Consider the following 18,189-nt stretch of genomic DNA (forward strand, 5'->3'; position numbering starts at 1 on the left):
AAGTCACTTGGTAGTTTATCTAAACAATTTAAGAGATATATCTTTAAAAAATAGAGAGATGACTTAGTGCACATGACTGTTAAAATTGTGTTTTTGCTCTTTATTCATCAAAAATAGTTTTTAGGGAGGTTACATCATCATGAATAATGTGGAGCTAGTTCTTTGAATATTCTATTTATCCTCATCACTTGAAAATATCTATGACCTCTCATATGACACTTAGATTTATATTTATTCTCTAATATTTGTGTTTCCACAATGGATGCAAGCATCTCAAACTTCTTAGCAACCTCAATAATCCTAATCATCCTAGAGTTCAATCCCAGTAGCCTTAGATTTGCAAACCAATCCTTTGGGCCATCATCAATATAAATGAAGAACTGACGAAAAGATTCTTGGTGGTGGATGAGGTAACTATGGTCAATGCCCTTCCAATAAGTCTTGGTTCTTGGTAATGGGAAAATCTTGGTCGCAATTTCAAGGTAGAAGAGTTCTCTTGCATCCCTTGCAACCGCCATTGAGCACTTTCACCAAAAACTTGCTCCCCTTGCTAAAGCTTGTTGTATGAAAGGATTGTGGCATTCCATGTTCTCTCTTTGAGCTTTGCGATGTTTGGTAGAGATCATTCATTTTACGTGCAAAAGAATGAAGGCGCAGGAATTGAAGTGATATGCATCTATATAGAGGTTATAATGTGGTTGAAGTCGAGAGTGTACAAGCTCTACTTCTGCAGGATTTTGAAATGACATACTTGGGAGGCTTACGATATTTCTTGTTGGACATTGAGATTGTTTGCAAAAAATAGGGTATATGGTCACCACCACAAAGACAAAATGCTTTAAACATGTTGACAAAGTATGGCATGGCTAATGGTACGCCTTTTGCAATGCCTTTGGATCAAAATTTCAAGTTGGAGAATGATGCATCCATCTGTGTGGGCGCATGCATGCTTGCAAGAGCTCAAGCTCTCTCCTTCTCTCTCTTTCTTAGCATAAACTTGACCACATTCACATTTGTGCCATCGTTTATCGTGTGAGAAAGAAAGAAGTTGGAGGAGTATACTTCTAGCGGTACTCGCTGTCACAAAAATACGAAACTGTAAACTGACTTTTAATTGTACTTCAAATACTCAAGAGAATTAGAGAGAGACAGAGAGAGAGAGAGAGAGAGAGAGAGAGAGAGAGAGAGAAAGCTTGACACTTCATTGGGGACGAGAAGATGGGCTGGTCCCCCCCCATAAAGAGATTATCTTTATTACTAAGGGAGAATCTTTACAAGCACAAGAACGGGGCAATATCCCGTCCTCTATTATTTCTTTTCTGCTTCTGACTGAGAGAGAGTGAAAGCTACTCTCTGAATACTGAGAGGATTGTCCCTCTGCTATGAGATTTTGGGAAGCTCTCGAAAACAAGAGTCTACCTTCCACAAAACTCAACGGAAGCTCTCGAAAATGAGAGTCTACCTTCCGCTATTTGAGTCCCTTTATGCATAATCATTCCTGCAACAAAAACAATGGAGAAACACGCAAAATGCACGCACACATGCTTGCTGTAATTTTTTGCACATAACCTGAAAATGTTACCTGAGCACCTTCGAAGGCCGAAATAGAGACCTTTTCCGCGATGGAATTGCACGAAACTTTGTGTACGCATAGTGTAGGTAGAGAAGAACTAGATTCTATATGTATTTTTCTGAAATTCACCCTAAAGGAGGTGATTAATGGCTGAAAACAGAGAATTTACAACCACCACACTCTACGAAGAGAGTGGCTGCTGCAACTTCTCGCGATGAAACTTCACCAAAAGCTGGCTATGGCTATTAGAACCCTTGTTCTAGACAATGGGAGAACGAGGCCACCACATATGTCGCAAGGGGTTGCTCTCAAGCTTCCATGGAGGGCTCCAATGTGTAGAGCATACTCACAATAGGGGAGGTAGGAGCACTGCCAACACTGAAAATGGGGAGGGGGGGGCTCCTAAATAGCCATCAGGGAGAGGGGGCGCTAGGAAGAGAGAGGGGGTGAGAGTGAGAGTGAGAGAGAGTTAGTTTGCATTGGTAAGTGTGCCACTTGGCACACTTACTTAATAACTTAAAAACCCTTCAACTTTCACTTTTAAAAGTTCACAAACTATTAATGAAATGTGCAAATTGAACCACAACTGCACACATAGATGCAATCCAATGAAACTGTTACTTGCTCCCCAGCGCAATGCCGTACCAGCACTGCTCTGGCATTACATGTTCGCACTCGTCCGGTCATTTGGTTCGGCATAAACAATTTAAAATTACTTTAACTAATTTATCCTCAAGCCATAAAATAATTCAGGCCTTAGGGTTATTATTCTAAGGACCTCATCTCATTCCTGTGCTTGCACTAGCGCGCGTATTTTTCTGAGCCTGAAATCTGAGGCTACTATCTATCCCTTCATTAAAGACCCGATTTCCCGATCACTAGGGCTTCAGGGTATTTTTTGCTAGAGTCTCCCTGAGGTGCACTGGCCCAAACTTGGGTGCACCTGAGGTCCCAGAACTACTAGATCTATTCTGATGTGTACACAACTAATTAGATAATCCTTTTCTCGTAAATACATTAACTATTTACAAAGTCTGACATAGTTACATCCCTCTTGGTTCTAAACAGTTGACCTCAACTGTAGAGCGTCAACATAACTGTGCAAGATGTCTGGGTAGTCCTTAAGATCGGACTCAGTCATCCACTGTGCATCTAAAGGGGTGTAATTCTTGAACTTGACTAAATACTTTTCATGTAGGCTCCCCAACTTTAGTTGTCTCTCCGAGTGGTGTATTATCTGTTCAGGTTGAAGGATTTCCTTAGTCTCTTCAACTTCTGGATGATCTTCTTGTACTGGCGCCATTGGAGGAGGTCCAACATATGGTCGGAGGAGACTCACATGAAAAGCATTATGGATGCGCCAGTGAGAAGGCAAATCCAATCTAAAAGTCACGTCAATGACTTTATCTATGATTTTGAAAGGGCCGTAAAATCTACGGGAAAGTTTTACAACTTTCCCTTTTCCGACCCGCTTTTTTAATCTAGCTTTCTCAAACCGAAGCAGGACATATTGTCCTTTTTCAAGATTGAGATTCCTTCTGTGCTTGTTTGCTTTTCTCTTCTGTTGCTCTTGAGTACGAAGAATCGCTTGCTTTACTTGTTGATGGGCAATATCAATACTGCGCACAAATTCATCTACGGCGAAGATGTTTTCTTTGGTAACCATAATAGGAAGTAAGAGTGGCTTCCCATAAATAATTTCGAAGGGAGCTTTACCAGTTGAGGAATGGATGGTATTATTATACGCAAACTCAACTATCGGTAAGTATTGTTTCCATTCGGATTGTCGTTCCGAAACATAGCACTTGAGGAAATCTAAAACAGTGGCATTAGCGATTTTGCTTTGACCATCTGTTTGAGGATGATAAGCTGATGAAAATCCAAGGTTAGTTCCCAAGTTTTCGAACAATGCTTGCAAAAGTAGACTAGTCATGCGGGGATCTCTATCGTTGACAATAGTCTTTGACAATCCATGGTAGTTAAAAATTTGAGCTAGAAATATTCTAGCCATGTGATCATCTTTGATCGTCTTCTTTACTCGAAGGAAATGTGCTTGCTTTTACTGAATCTGTCTACTATAGTCCAGATTGCATCATTTCCATTCTTGGATCTAGGAAGATCCGTAATAAAATCCATGGCAATACTTTCCCATGGCGTGTTAGGCAGAGGGAACGGCTGAAGCTTGCCATAAACTTTATGTCTGTCATATTTTACTTTTTGGCAGACTAAACACTCCCGTACATGTTTTTCAATGTCCGCACGGAGTGTTGGCCAAAAGAAATACCTTTCGAGCGCAGTTATGGTAGAAGCAATTCCCCGATGCCCGGCATAAGGAGAATTATGTGCTTCATCCATCACCTTCTGTTCAGGGTTGAGCTATGCATATTGCTTGTTGACGATAGATCGTATTATCCCTAATGGAATAAGGTGGCTTTGAGTGACCAGCTTGAAGATCTACCCGAATTGTAGCGAGTCTGGATCTTGAGGATACATCTCACTGACAGATTCTAGTTTCTCATGATAAATTGTTGTTAGTGCATTGATCTTTGGACACATGGAGAGAGCATCTGCAACTGCATTCTTCGTTCTAGAAGTGTGTAAAATCTGAAAATGGAACATTGAAAGAAAGTTGGCCCATATCATCTGCTTTTCTGATAACTTTCTCTACATGAGAAAGAAGCGAAGACTTTGATGATCTGTCTTGATAATAAAATCAGCTCCTAACAGATAGTGTTTCAAATGGAAAGAGCATGAATTACTACCATTAGCTCTTTCTCGTATATGGAAACATGTAACTCTGCATCTTTAAGGCGCCGACTTTCGTAGGCTATGGCGTGACCCTCTTGGTTCAAGACTGCTCCTACACAATCTCCAGATGCATCGCAGTATACCTCGAAAGGTTTGCAAAGATCAGGGACGGTAAGTACAGGTCCATGACTGAGTAGATACTTAAGCTTTTCGAAAGCTTGTTTTTGTCCAGACCCCCCATGGAATGGAATCCGCTTCTTTGTCAGGTCATGGAGGGGACCTGCTATCACGGCAAAAGTTTGAATGAAACGCCGATAATCAAAACAGAGGCCAAGGAAACTTCGTACATCATGTACCGTAGTTGGTGTAGGCCATTCTACAACTGCTTGAATCTTATCAGGGTCCATCCTCACCTGATTGTGAGATAGTATATGGCCCAAATAGTGGTTGTCTTTTAGAAAGAACTCACTCTTCTTAGCATACACAAATAATTTGTGTTTGCGTAATTCTTCAAACACTAATGTGAGATGCTTATAGGGTTCGTCTTCCGTCTCTGAGAAGATTAAGACGTCATCAAAGAAAACGCCTATAAAGCTTCTACATGAGTGGAAGATTCTATCCATCATTCTATTGAATGTGGCTAGTGCATTAGTGAGTCCAAAAGGAATCACTAAAAATTCATACGACCCGAAGGTTGTTCTAAATGAAGTCTTATGCACATTCTAAGGAGCTATGCGGATTTGATGATACTTGCTCCTTGTAACTTGTCAACAATGTCGTCAATCCGAGGGATTGGAAATCGGTTCTTGATTGTGATCTTGTTTAGAGATCTATAGTCTATACACATGCGGAATGTGCCATCCTTTTTCTGTACTAGCAAGACAGGTGAACAATATGGAGAAGTACTAGGCCTTATTAAGCCCTTCTCCAAAAGTTCTTTAACTTGCTTGAGAATTTCCTCTTGCTGCATTAGACTTACTCGATAAGGGGGCTGATTTGGAGGAGAACTTCCTGGGATCAAATCAATTGTATGATCCTCAGGTCGAGGAGGTGGGAGTTCATTTGGAAGTTCATCTGCAAAAAAATCTTTATAACTTTCTAATAACTTAAGTCTTTTTTGCTCTAAAGAGGAAGAAAGTTGTGAAATAGACACATCTCTCTCTCTTGTAAAAATCCAGTACGCTGAACCACACATTTTCATTACTTTCTTGATGGCAATGTGGTTGGCGATAGGGATACGCCAATCGCCTGCATCTGCAAGTACAAGACACTCCTTTGCTTTATGAGCAAAGGATAAGGTTTTCTGAACATAGTCGGGAATGGGATGCATCTTGTAGTGCCAAGGCATTCCCAAGATAACATTGCATACTTCATGTGAACCTAGGAAGAAAGACTCTTGATCTTTGTAGTTGTCGACCTTTAAATTCAGCTTCCCTATGAATCGAGTAGAGTTAGAGTTCTGCCCTTTGAAAGGAGATTGTGGTTGAATAGAAACTCCAAAACGATTGGGCTGTAAGTTCAGGTCATCAGCTAGCTTTGTAGGGATGATGTTGTCTGTACTGCCAGGGTCAAACAGAATAAGAACCCGTTGGTTGTTGATGCTACCCCATGCTTTGAGAAGAGCTCTTTCTTTTCCATCCTTTGTTGTATTTCCCTGTACATCTGGGACTGCATTGGAAGAGGGTGGTTGCGGAGTTTTGGTAGGACAATCACCCTTCATATGACCAACTTGTCCATACTTGAAGCATCTTCCGTCACTAATGTAGTTTCTCAATTCAGCAGAAGAGAGATATCTCCCTTTCTTGGGCTGATTTGGCTTTGCTTCTGCTTCGGAGGCGGTTCTTTTCTTCTTTGGAGAAGAAGAAGTAGAGGTAGGCTGCTCATGGAGAGCCTTTTGCTTAGCATGGTAAGTGTTTTGCTCCATCTTCCTGGGAGTACCCTTGTCATGTATTCCATCAGCTATGCAAGCTGATTCCATAAGTATCTGCAAGTTACCCCGAGGGTAAAGTTTCATAGCCTTTTGCAAGGCTTCATGCAATCATGCTTCAAACTTACGCCTCTTTTCCGAATCCTCAATCTTCTTTAATGGAGTGACTTTCAAGAGAACGTCCCAAAACCTATCCACATAGCGTGGAACAGTTTCGTTCTCTGATTGTGAAAGTCGATCCCATTCTTTCTTTACCTCTTCCTCATAGTCTGGAGGAAGGAACTGTGCATAGAACTCCTTCTTGAAAGCACTGCAATCTTGGGGTTTGCGATCTTCCAAGATAAGGGTTAACCACCAACTGTTGGCGGTGCCTTTCAAGTACACACTGACATGCCGAAGCTTGGATCTTTCTTTAAAATTCCCTTCTGCAAATGCAACTTCAAATTGGCGGATGAAAGCCAAAGCTTTGTCATTATCGCGCCGTCCATTGTAGGTGTCAAATTTCACATCTTTGTCTCCCGACTTGAATGTTTTCTGCCTGTGGTGCTTCTTCTTATGGTGCTCCTTCTTTCTATGCTTAGACTCCTTGAGTACAGGAGTCCTTTCCCTTAAATGCACTTCTTGCTGCAACGGATGGTCTAGAAACATGTCCTCTGGAGTGACGACGTCATCCAGATCCTTCATGAAAGAAAACTGAGGAGAATCGGGAGGATCCTGCTCTTGAACTTTGGGTTAAACCGCACATGACGTTCTGGAGGTTTCCTCTACCTCTCGTGCATGCGGGAGGTTCCAATCAAAGCATCTTTCCTTGGTTCTGGCGCCTTTGGGTTCTGCGGGATTTCTCCCAACCCCATCGGCATTTTCTCCTTCCCTTTCTCAAGAGTATGGAGAATCTTTTGGAGTTCTCGATGGGAGAGAGCTTTTTGCAACTCTTTCACCTGATGTTGAAGGAGAGAGAACTCTATCTCGCGTCCTCCCATTTCTGCAATCTGCCAAGAGTCGTCAATCCCTTAAGGAAGAGAGAGATGACCTTGCTCTGATACTCGGTCACAAAAATACGGAAGCGTAAACTGACTTTTAATTGTACTTCAAATACTCAAGAGAATTAGAGAGAGAGAGAGAGAGAGAGAGAGAGAGAGAGAGAAAGCTTGACACTTCATTGGGGACCAGAAGATGGGTTGGTCCCCCCTCATAAATAGATTATATTTATTACTAAGGGAGAATCTTTACAAGCACAAGAACGGGGCAATAGCCCGTCCTCTATTCTTTCTTTTCTGCTTCTGACTAAGAGAGTACGAAAGCTACTCTCTGAACACTGAGAGGATTTCCCCTCTGCTATCAGATTTTGGGAAGCTCTCGAAAACGAGAGTCTATCTTCCACAAAACTCAACGGAAGCTCTCAAAAATGAGAGTCTACCTTCCGCTAATTGAGTCCCTTTATGCATAATCCTGCAACAAAAACAAGAGAGAAACACGCAAAATGCACGCGCACATGCTTGTTGTAATTTTCTGCACATAACCTGAAAATGTTACCTGAGCACCTTCCAAAGCCGAAATAGAGACCTTTTTCGCGATGGAATTGCACAAAACTTTGTGTACGCGTAGTGTAGGTAGACAAGAACTAAATTCTATATGTATTTTGTTGAAATTCACCCTAAAGGAGGTGATTAAGGGCTGAAAACAGATGATTTACAGCCACCACACTCTACGAAGAGAGTGGCTGCTGCAACTTCTCGCGATGAAACTTCACCAAAAGCTGGCTATGGCTATGAGAACCCTTGGTTTAGACAATGGGAGCACGAGGCCACCACATATGTCGCAAGGGGTTGCTCTCAAGCTTCCATGGAGGGCTCCAATGTGTAGAGCATACTCACAATAGGGGAGATAAGAGCACTGCCAACACTGAAAATGGGGGAGGGGGGGCTCCTAAATAGCCTTCAGGGAGAGGGGACGCTAGGAAGAGACAGAGGGTGAGAGTGAGAGTGAGTTTGTTTGCAAACTTAAAAACCCTTCAACTTTCACTTTTAAAAGTTCACAAACTATTAATGAAATGTGCAAATTGAACCACAACTGCACACATAGATGCAATCCAATGAAACTGTTACTTGCTGCCCAGCGCAATGCCGTACCAGCACTGCTCTGACATTACCTGTTCGCACTCGTCCGGTCATTTGGTCCGGCATAAACAATTTAAAATTACTTTAACTAATTTATCCTAGAGCCATAAAATAATTCAGGCCTTAGGGTTATTATTCTAAAGACCCCATCTCATTCCTGTGCTTGCACTAGCGCGCGTATTTTTCTGAGCCTGAAATCTTAAGCTACTATCTACCCCTTCATTGAAGACCCAATTTCCCCATCACTAGGGCTTCAGGGTATTTTTTGCTAGAGTCTCCCTGAGGTGCACTGGCCCAAACTTGGGTGCACCTAAGGCCCCATAACTACTAGATCTATTCTGATGTGTACACAACTAATTAGATAATCCTTTTCTCGTAAATACATTAATTATTTACAAAGTCTGACATAGTTACATCCCTCTTGGTTCTAAACGGTTGACCTCAACTGTAGAGCGTCAACATAACTGTGCAAGATGTCTGGGTAGTCCTTAAGATCGGACTCAGTCATCCACTATGCATCTAAAGGGGTGTAATTCTTGAACTTGACTAAATACTTTTCATGTAGGCTCCCCAACTTTAGTTGTCTCTCCGAGTGGTGTATTATCTGTTCAGGTTGAAGGATTTCCTCGGTCTCTTCAAATTCTGGAGGATCTTCTTGTACTGGCGCCATTGGAGGAGGTCCAACATATGGTCGGAGGAGACTCACATGAAAAGCATTATGGATACGCCAGTGAGAAGGCAAATCCAATCTAAAAGTCAGGTCATTGACTTTATCTGTGATTTTGAAAGGGCCGTAAAATCTATGGGAAAGTTTTACAACTTTCCCTTTTCCGACCCGCTTTTTTAATCTAGCTTTCTCAAACCGGAGCAGGACATATTGTCCTTTTTCAAGATTGAGATTCCTTCTGTGCTTGTCTGCTTTTCTCTTCTGTTGCTCTTAAGTACGAAGAATCGCTTGCTTTACTTGTTGATGGGCAATATCAATATTGCGCACAAATTCATCTACGGCGAAGATGTTTTCTTTGGTAACCATAATAGGAAGTAAGAGTGGCTTCCCATAAATAATTTCGAAGGGAGCTTTACCAGTTGAGGAATGGATGGTATTATTATACGCAAACTCAACTATCGGTAAGTATTGTTCCCATTCGGATTGTCGTTCCGAAACATAGCACTTGAGGAGATCTAAAACAGTGGCATTAGCGATTTTGCTTTGACCATCTGTTTGAGGATGATAAGCTGATGAAAAATCAAGCTTAGTTCCCAAGTTTTCGAACAATGCTTGCAAAAGTAGACTAGTCATGCGGGGATCTCTATCGCTGACAATAGTCTTTGACAATCCATGGTAGTTAAAAATTTGAGCTAGAAATATTCTAGCCATGTGATCATCTTTGATCGTCTTCTTTACTCGAAGGAAATGTGCTTGCTTTTACTGAATCTGTCTACTATAGTCCAGATTGCATCATTTCCATTCTTGGATCTAGGAAGATCCGTAATAAAATCCATGGCAATACTTTCCCATGGCGTGTTAGGCAGAGGGAACGGCTGAAGCTTGCCATAAACTTTATGTCTGTCATATTTTACTTTTTGGCAGACTAAACACTCCCGTACATGTTTTTCAATGTCCGCACGGAGTGTTGGCCAAAAGAAATACCTTTCGAGCGCAGTTATGGTAGCAGCAATTCCCCGATGCCCGGCATAAGGAGAATTATGTGCTTCATCCATCACCTTCTATTCAGGGTTGAGCTATGCATATACCTTGTTGACGATAGATCGTATTATCCCTAATGGAATAAGGTGGCTTTGAGTGACCAGCTTGAAGATCTGCCCGAATCGTAGCGAGTCTGGATCTTGAGGATACATCTCACTAACAGATTCTAGTTCCTCATGATAAATTGTTGTTAGTGCATTGATCTTTGGACGCCTGGAGAGAGCATCTGCAACTGCATTCTTCGTTCTAGAAGTGTGTAAAATCTGAAAATGGAACATTGAAAGAAAGTTGGCCCATCTAATCTGCTTTTCTGATAACTTTCTCTACATGAGAAAGAAGCGAAGACTTTGATGATCTGTCTTGATAATAAAATCAGCTCCTAACAGATAGTGTTTCAAATGGAAAGAGCATGAATTACTACCATTAGCTCTTTCTCGTATATGGAAACATGTAACTCTGCATCTTTAAGGCGCCGACTTTCGTAGGCTATGGCGTGACCCTCTTGGTTCAAGACTGCTCCTACACAATCTCCAGATGCATCGCAGTATACCTCGAAAGGTTTGCAAAGATCAGGGACGGTAAGTACAGGTCCATGACTGAGTAGATACTTAAGCTTTTCGAAAGCTTGTTTTTGTCCAGACCCCCCATGGAATCGAATCCGCTTCTTTGTTAGGTCATGGAGGGGACCTGCTATCGCGGCAAAAGCTCGAATGAAACGCCGATAATCAGAACAGAGGCCAAGGAAACTTCGTACATCATGTACCGTAGTTGGTGTAGGCCATTCTACAACTGCTTGAATCTTATCAGGGTCCATCCTCACCTGATTGTGAGATAGTATATGGCCCAAATAGTGGTTGTCTTTTAGAAAGAACTCACTCTTCTTAGCATACACAAATAATTTGTGTTTGCGTAATTCTTCAAACACTAATGTGAGATGCTTATAGGGTTCGTCTTCCGTCTCTGAGAAGATTAAGACGTCATCAAAGAAAACGCCTGTAAAGCTTCTATATGAGTGAAAGATTCTATCCATCATTCTATTGAATGTGGCTGGTTCATTAGTGAGTCCAAAAGGCCTCACTAAAAATTCATACAACCCGAAGGTTGTTCTAAATGAAGTCTTATGGACATCCTAAGGAGCTATGCGGATTTGATGATACTTGCTCCTTGTAACTTGTCAACAATGTCGTCAATCTGAGGGATTGGAAATCGGTTCTTGATTGTGATCTTGTTTAGAGATCTATAGTCTATGCACATACAGAATGTGCCATCCTTTTTCTGTACTAGCAAGACAGGTGAACAATATGGAGAAGTACTAGGCCTTATTAAGTCCTTCTCCAAAAGTTCTTTAACTTGCTTGAGAATTTCCTCTTGCTACATTAGACTAACTCGATAAGGAGAACTTCCTGGGATCAAATCAATTGTATGATCCTCAGGTCGAGAAGGTGGGAGTTCATTTGGAAGTTCATCTGCAAAACAATCTTTACAACTTTGTAATAACTTAAGTCTTTTTTGCTCTAAAGAGGAAGAAAGTTGTGAAAGAAACACATCTCTCTCTCTTGTAAAAATCAAGTACGTTGAAACACACTTTTTCATTACTTTCTTGATGGCAATGTTGTTGGCGATAGGGATACGCCAATTGCCTGCATCTGCAAGTACAAGATACTCCTTTCCTTTATGAGCAAAGGATAAGGTTTTCTGAACATAGTCAGGAATGGGATGCATCTTGTAGTGCCAAGGCATTCCCAAGATAACATTGCATCCTTCAACTAAAGCTAGGAAGAAAGACTCTTGATCTTTGTAGTTGTCGACCTTTAAATTCAGCTTCCCTATGATTGGAGTAGAGTTAGAGTTCTGCCCTTTGAAAGCAGATTGTGCTTGAATAGACACTCCAAAACGATTGGGCTATAAGTTCAGATCGTCAGCTAGCTTTGTAGAGAGGCAGTTGTCTGTACTGCCAAGGTCAAACAGAATAAGAGCCCGTTGGTTGTTGATGCTACCCCATGCTTTGAGAAGAGCTCTTTCTTTTCCAGCCTTGGTTCTATTTCCCTGTACATCTGGGACTGCATTGGAAGAGGGTGGTTGCGGAGGTTTGGTAGGACAATCACCCTTCATATGACCAACTTGTCCACACTTTAAGCATCTTCCTTCACTAATGTAGGTTCTCAATTCAGCGGGAGAGAGATATCTCCCTTTCTTGGGCTGATTTGGCTTTGCTTCTGCTTCGGAGGCGGTTCTTTTCTTCTTTGTCATGTATTCCATCACCTATGCGAGCTGATTCCATAAGTATCTGCAAGTTACCCCGAGGGTAAAGTTTCATAGCCTTTTGCAAGGCTTCATGCAATCCTGCTTCAAACTTACGCATCTTTTCCGAATCCTCAATCTTCTTGAATGGAGTGACTTTCAAGAGAACGTCCCAAAACCTATCCACATAGCGTGGAACAGTTTCGTTCTCTGATTGTGAAAGTCTATCCCATTATTTCTTTACCTCTTCCTCATAGTCTAGAGGAAGGAACTGTGCGTAGAACTCCTTCTTGAAAGCAGTCCAATCTTGGGGTTTGCGATCTTCCAGGATAAGGGTTAATCACCAACTGCTGGTGCCTTTCAGGTACATACTGACATGGCGAAGCTTGGATTTTTCTTTAAAATTCCCTTCTGCAAATGCAACTTCAAATTGGCGGATGAAAGCCAAAGCTGTCATTATCGCGCCGTCCATTGTAGGTGTCAAATTTCACATCTTTGTCTCCCGACTTAAATGTTTTTTGCATGTGGTGCTTCTTCTTATGGTGCTCCTTCTTTCTATGCTTAGACTTCTTTCAGTAGGATAATGACAAAGCCAAAGCTTTGTCATTATCGCGCCGTCCATTGCAGGTGTCAAATTTCACATATTTGTCTCCCGACTTGAATGTTTTCTGCCTGTGGTGCTCCTTCTTTCTATGCTTAGACTCCTTGAGTACAGGAGTCCTTTCCCTTGAATGCACTTCTTGTTGCAACAGATCGTCTAGAAACATGTCCTCTGGAGTGACGATGTCATCCAGATCCTTCATGAAAGAAAACTGAGGAGAATCAGGAGGATCCTGCTCTTGAACCTTTGGGTTAAACCGCACATGACGTTCTGAAGGTTTGCTCTACCTCTCGTACATGCGGGAGGTTCCAATCAAAGGATCTTTCCTTGGTTCTGGCGCCTTTGGGTTCTGCGGGATTTCTCCCGGCTCCATCGGCATCTTCTCCTTCCCTTTCTTAAGAGTATAGAGAATTGTTTGGACTTCTCGTTGGGAGAGAGCTTTTTGCAACTCTTCCACCTGTTGTTGAAGGAGAGAGAACTCTATCTCGCGTCCTCCCATTTCTACAGTCTGCCAAGAGTCGTCAATCCCTTAAGGAAGAGAGAGATGACCTTGCTCTGATACCCGATCACAAAAATACGGAAGCGTAAACTGACTTTTAATTGTACTTCAAATACTCAAGAGAAATAGAGAGAGAGAGAGAGAGAAAGCTTGACACTTCATTGGGGACCAGAAGATGGGTTGGTCCCCCCTCATAAAGAGATTATCTTTATTACTAAGGGAGAATCTTTACAAGCACAAGAACGGGGCAATAGCCCGTCCTCTATTCTTTCTTTTCTGCTTCTGACTGAGAGAGTACGAAAGCTACTCTCTGAATACTGAGAGGATTTTCTCTCTGCTATCAGATTTTGGGAAGCTCTCGAAAACGAGAGTCTATCTTCCACAAAACTCAACGGAAGCTCTCAAAAATGAGTGTCTACCTTCCGCTAACTGAGTCCCTTTATGCATAATCATTCCTGCAACAAAAACAAGGGAGAAACACGCAAAATACACGCACACATGCTTGCTATAATTTTCTGCACATAACCTAAAAATGTTACCTGAGCACCTTCCAAAGCCAAAATAGAGACCTTTTTCGCGATGGAATTGCACCAAACTTTGTGTACGCGTAGTGTAGGTAGAGAAGAACTAAATTCTATATGTATTTTGCTGAAATTCACCCTAAAGGAGGTGATTAAGGACTGAAAACAGAGAATTTACAGCCACCACACTCTACGAAGGGAGTGCCTGCTGCAACTTCTCGCGATGAAACTTCACCAAAAGCTAGCTATGGCTATGAGAACCCTGGTTTAGACAATGGGAGCACGAGGCCACCACATATGTCGCAAGGGGTTGCTCTCAAGCTTCCATGGAGGGCTCCAATGTATAGAGCATACTCACAATAGGGGAGGTAGGAACACTGCCAACACTGAAAATGGGGGAGGGGGGGCTCCTAAATAGCCATCAAGGAGAGGGGACGCTAGGAAGAGAGAGAGCATGAGAGTGAGTAAGAGAGAGTTAGTTTGCATTGGTAAGTGTGCCACTTGGCACACTTACTTAATAACTGAAAAACCCTTCAACTTTCACTTTTAAAAGTTCACAAACTATTAATGAAATGTGCAAATTGAACCACAACTGCACACATAGATGCAATCCAATGAAACTGTTACTTGCTCTCCAGTGCAATGTCGTACCAGCATTGCTCTGGTATTACATGTTCGCACTCGTCCGGTCATTTGGTCCGCCATAAACAATTTAAAAATACTTTAACTAACTTATCCTAAAGCCGTAAAATAATTCAGGCTTTAGAGTTATTATTCTAAGGACCCCATCTCATTCCTGTGATTGCACTAGCGCGTGTATTTTTTTGAGCCTGAAATCTGAGGCTACTATCTACCCCTTCATTGAAGATCCGATTTCCCAATCACTAGAGCTTCATGGTATTTTCTGTTAGAGTCTCCCTAAGGTGCACTGGCCCAAACTTGAGCGCACTTGAGGCCTCAAAACTGTTAGATCTATTCTGATGTATACATAACTAATTAGATAATTATTTTTTCGTAAATACATTAATCATTTACAAAGTCTGAATATCTATGAACATATAGTGTAAGTAAAAATGGAGGGAAGAAGATATGGATGTTGAGAGAGAAAAGAGAGAAAAACTATTATTCTTCAAAAGACTTCTATCTTTTTTGGCAAATCAAGTTAATAGGATCATGAGATCATTATTCTGCTTGTCTTGGGCAATTACAATAGTTATACGACAAAAGACCAAAATTATTAAATCCTACAATGAGTCTACAACCTACAAGCCTAGAATCAACTAACACTAAAACTAACATCAACCTAGAATGAATCAATACACAACCAAATTCAAGACAACCTTGAAAATTTGACATCATACTACTTTACTACTCGGTCTATTCTTCAAAGTTCAATTAATTAGATCTTGAGATTTCTTCGAAATCTAGCAATTCGAAGGAGAAGTCATTGCCTGCACACAACTTGTATGCAGCCCGAGCCCACTCGCCTCGCAATCGCATAGCCCTCGACCTTGCTCTGCATCATGAAGCTTAGTCCACCTCTTGGCTGCCTTACTTTGCATCACAATGCGCTAACCAGTCTTCAAGAAGAGAAAGCTCTTAACCTGCCTTTCTCTCCCCTACCCTATCTCAACACTTCCAATACATCCCTCTGTGCTAGTAGTTTCCACTGATCCCTCCATTGCGTGCGTCCCTTTGGTAGCCAGTCTTGCAGCCTGGGATGCGCGATGTTGCTCCTTGCCCGGGACACCCATGCCTTCCCTCAGCCTGTGAAATCCCATAGCACCTTCATTGCATGTGACTCCTCAGTAGCGCCATAGCTTGGCCACCAAACAGGCGATCAGAACGCTGGCCACTAGGAGATGCAACCACACCTTGGCTATCAACGGCTCAATGTGCGAGCCAAAGACTGGCCATTAGGAGACGCCACAACTTGGCCTGCGCATAGAGAGAGAGAGAGAGAGAGAGAGAGAGAGAGAGAGAGAGAGAAGCCCTTCCCCATCATACTTTTACCCCAGGCTCTGCACAACCCATTACTGCCCTACAGATAAACTCGCACCATCCATTCCTGACCTACCTTGCCCTACAAATTGACGTGCACAATACCTCCCCCTACATGAGCTTCTGCAACACCAAGCAGGTTGTCCAACTCTGCACTTGCCTTGTTGATGAATTCCATCCTCACCATGCTAATCAGATGCAAGGTATTCATGTCCATTGGGGTCGCACTGCCAAGGAGAGAGAGATGCCGCCTCTGTGAAACACCTAGCAGCTCCTCCTCCCTCGTCTGCCACGACTGCTTTGCTGCCAACCCATTCCAAAAGGAGTTTAAAAATTCAACTGCTTCTACGTCCCTACTCTTATTTCTTATTCTAACTTACTTATACAACCAAGTCACCTATTTCTATCATATTTTGAAGGATGATGAGCCATGGCAAAAAGTAAAAGAATTTGTACAAAAAGTAAAAGTAAAAGTATAAAAAAAACAAAGAGAGCTACATTGCGTATAAGTGAGTAATCCGGACGTTAAGCTCCCCACGTTATTGAACTCACTTTTAATAATTACAAACATTTCAAATAGATAAACGAATAAAATAAACTTAGTTCCTCGCAAAAGAATACTTTGAACTAGTATTTTTTTTCAAATCTTTACTTGAGAAAACTTGAAAGCACCTAAGTGAGACTTGAGAACAAGTGGCATGTGTGCACTTTCAAAAGAGTGTGAGTGCAACTAGTTCATGATGTGAAATGGCATATAAAACTTGTAAAGAGAACCTAATTAAAATAACATTAAGATCTTAGTGACATGAAACTACCAAATGAAAACTTGGGGGAAAACCATCAAATGTACAATAAATATACATTTGTCCATTGTAGATAGAGATCAAGAGGACTCCTAGTTCACAAGAAATTTTGGAAATTCTCACAATACTTCCCACATTGTGACTTACCTCAACATCATGAGCTTCTATGAGGGAGGCACCGCATACCTAGCTAGGTACGATTGGGGGCTGGGGACCGCCGGCCCAATAAGATCGTAACTTAGTGGGAACAAAACACACACACACACACACACGCAGAGAGGGTCGGGAGGTGGAGTACCTGTACCAAGGAGAACAACTTTAGCTTGTGTGGAAAATTACAACCAGAGAGCGGAGATGCAACTCAAAGTGTGGAGCACCTATAAGGTTGCAGGCTTTTCACGCCATTGTAATGGTGTCGTCTCACTGATTGAGGTCTGTGAAGAGAAAATCCATCATTCATGAGTGCGTTGCAATACCTTCAAGCAGCTACTGCCTTCGCAGAAAAGAGATATACGCTCACAATGAGGCCACCAAGCAGAACATCTAATGTCTCAAGGATATAGACCCAGCCGAGGAGGTGGAGGCCACGATGGGAGAGAAATCGAATAGCTCAAAGGAGAAGGCAAGGGCGATCTATAATAGATAGAAGAGTAGATGCAAGCATTTGCAGCCACATGGATGGAACCCAGTCTTTTTAATAGACGAGCTCACGCTTTGCTGCACATTAACGGACAATTTGTGATGGCCATTCATATACAGTTTCTCAAGCTCACTCATGAGCACACATAGAAACTCTCACACTATATCTCTCTCATTTTCCATTCTCGCTTTCGTATGTATCTATGTATACAAGTAAGTATGTATGTATGTATGTGTTTACGTAGCGGGGGGGGGGGGGGGGGGGGGGGGTTGTGTGCACGCGCTCGCAGCAAAAAGAGAGAGAGAGAGAGAGAGAGAGAGAGAGAGAGAGAGAGAGAGAGAGAGAGAAGAAGAAGAAGAAGAGAGTCTTAACGTCGTAGGAAACTATCCCAAGAGACCTTAAAGATCTAGCCAACGAGGAGTTGAACTCAAGACCTGCTATTCAAGAGGGGAATGGCATAACCAATCTACCACACATGAGAGAGGACAATCACTGTATTCCAACAGAACATATCCTAGATAGGAAGCGACAAAAAACTCATCCATGCACAATCTGTACATTTGTTCAAAAATGTTGACTTCTTGTATATTGTCACATATCTTTAAGATGCAAGTATAAGAAATTACATTTAGAGAGTGACCCTTACCTTGCATCTCATAAAAAAATTGTAGAGCTTCTTTGTCATCCCCATGCAAAGCCCATGTTGGACATACTCTATAACAAATGGAGTTCAAGAGAGGACACATGGGCCATGCAGCTCATCTAAATAGTAACCACCACTTTACATTTATCAAAATAGCTCAATGTTTT

General features: G+C 42.0%; 1 protein-coding gene across 1 annotated transcript; it reads right to left on the reverse strand.

Annotated features, from left to right (window-relative positions):
- Positions 1–13,024: 13,024 nt before the first annotated feature.
- Positions 13,025–17,496, reverse strand: LOC147461207 (uncharacterized). Its single transcript, XM_086500296.1, has 6 exons — positions 17,260–17,496; positions 17,117–17,173; positions 17,012–17,037; positions 16,042–16,239; positions 15,559–15,721; positions 13,025–15,451 (listed from the first exon to the last, which is right to left on the reverse strand). Exons 1-6 carry the CDS (start codon positions 17,280–17,282, stop codon positions 15,331–15,333), a joined length of 588 nt encoding a protein of 195 aa, XP_086356422.1. The 5' UTR covers positions 17,283–17,496; the 3' UTR covers positions 13,025–15,330.
- Between the last annotated feature and the right edge of the window lie 693 nt (positions 17,497–18,189).

This window comes from Adiantum capillus-veneris, chromosome 3 (assembly GCF_014529385.1).
Source record: "Adiantum capillus-veneris isolate H3 chromosome 3, ASM1452938v2, whole genome shotgun sequence".
In the NCBI taxonomy this organism is placed as follows: Eukaryota; Viridiplantae; Streptophyta; class Polypodiopsida; order Polypodiales; family Pteridaceae; genus Adiantum; species Adiantum capillus-veneris.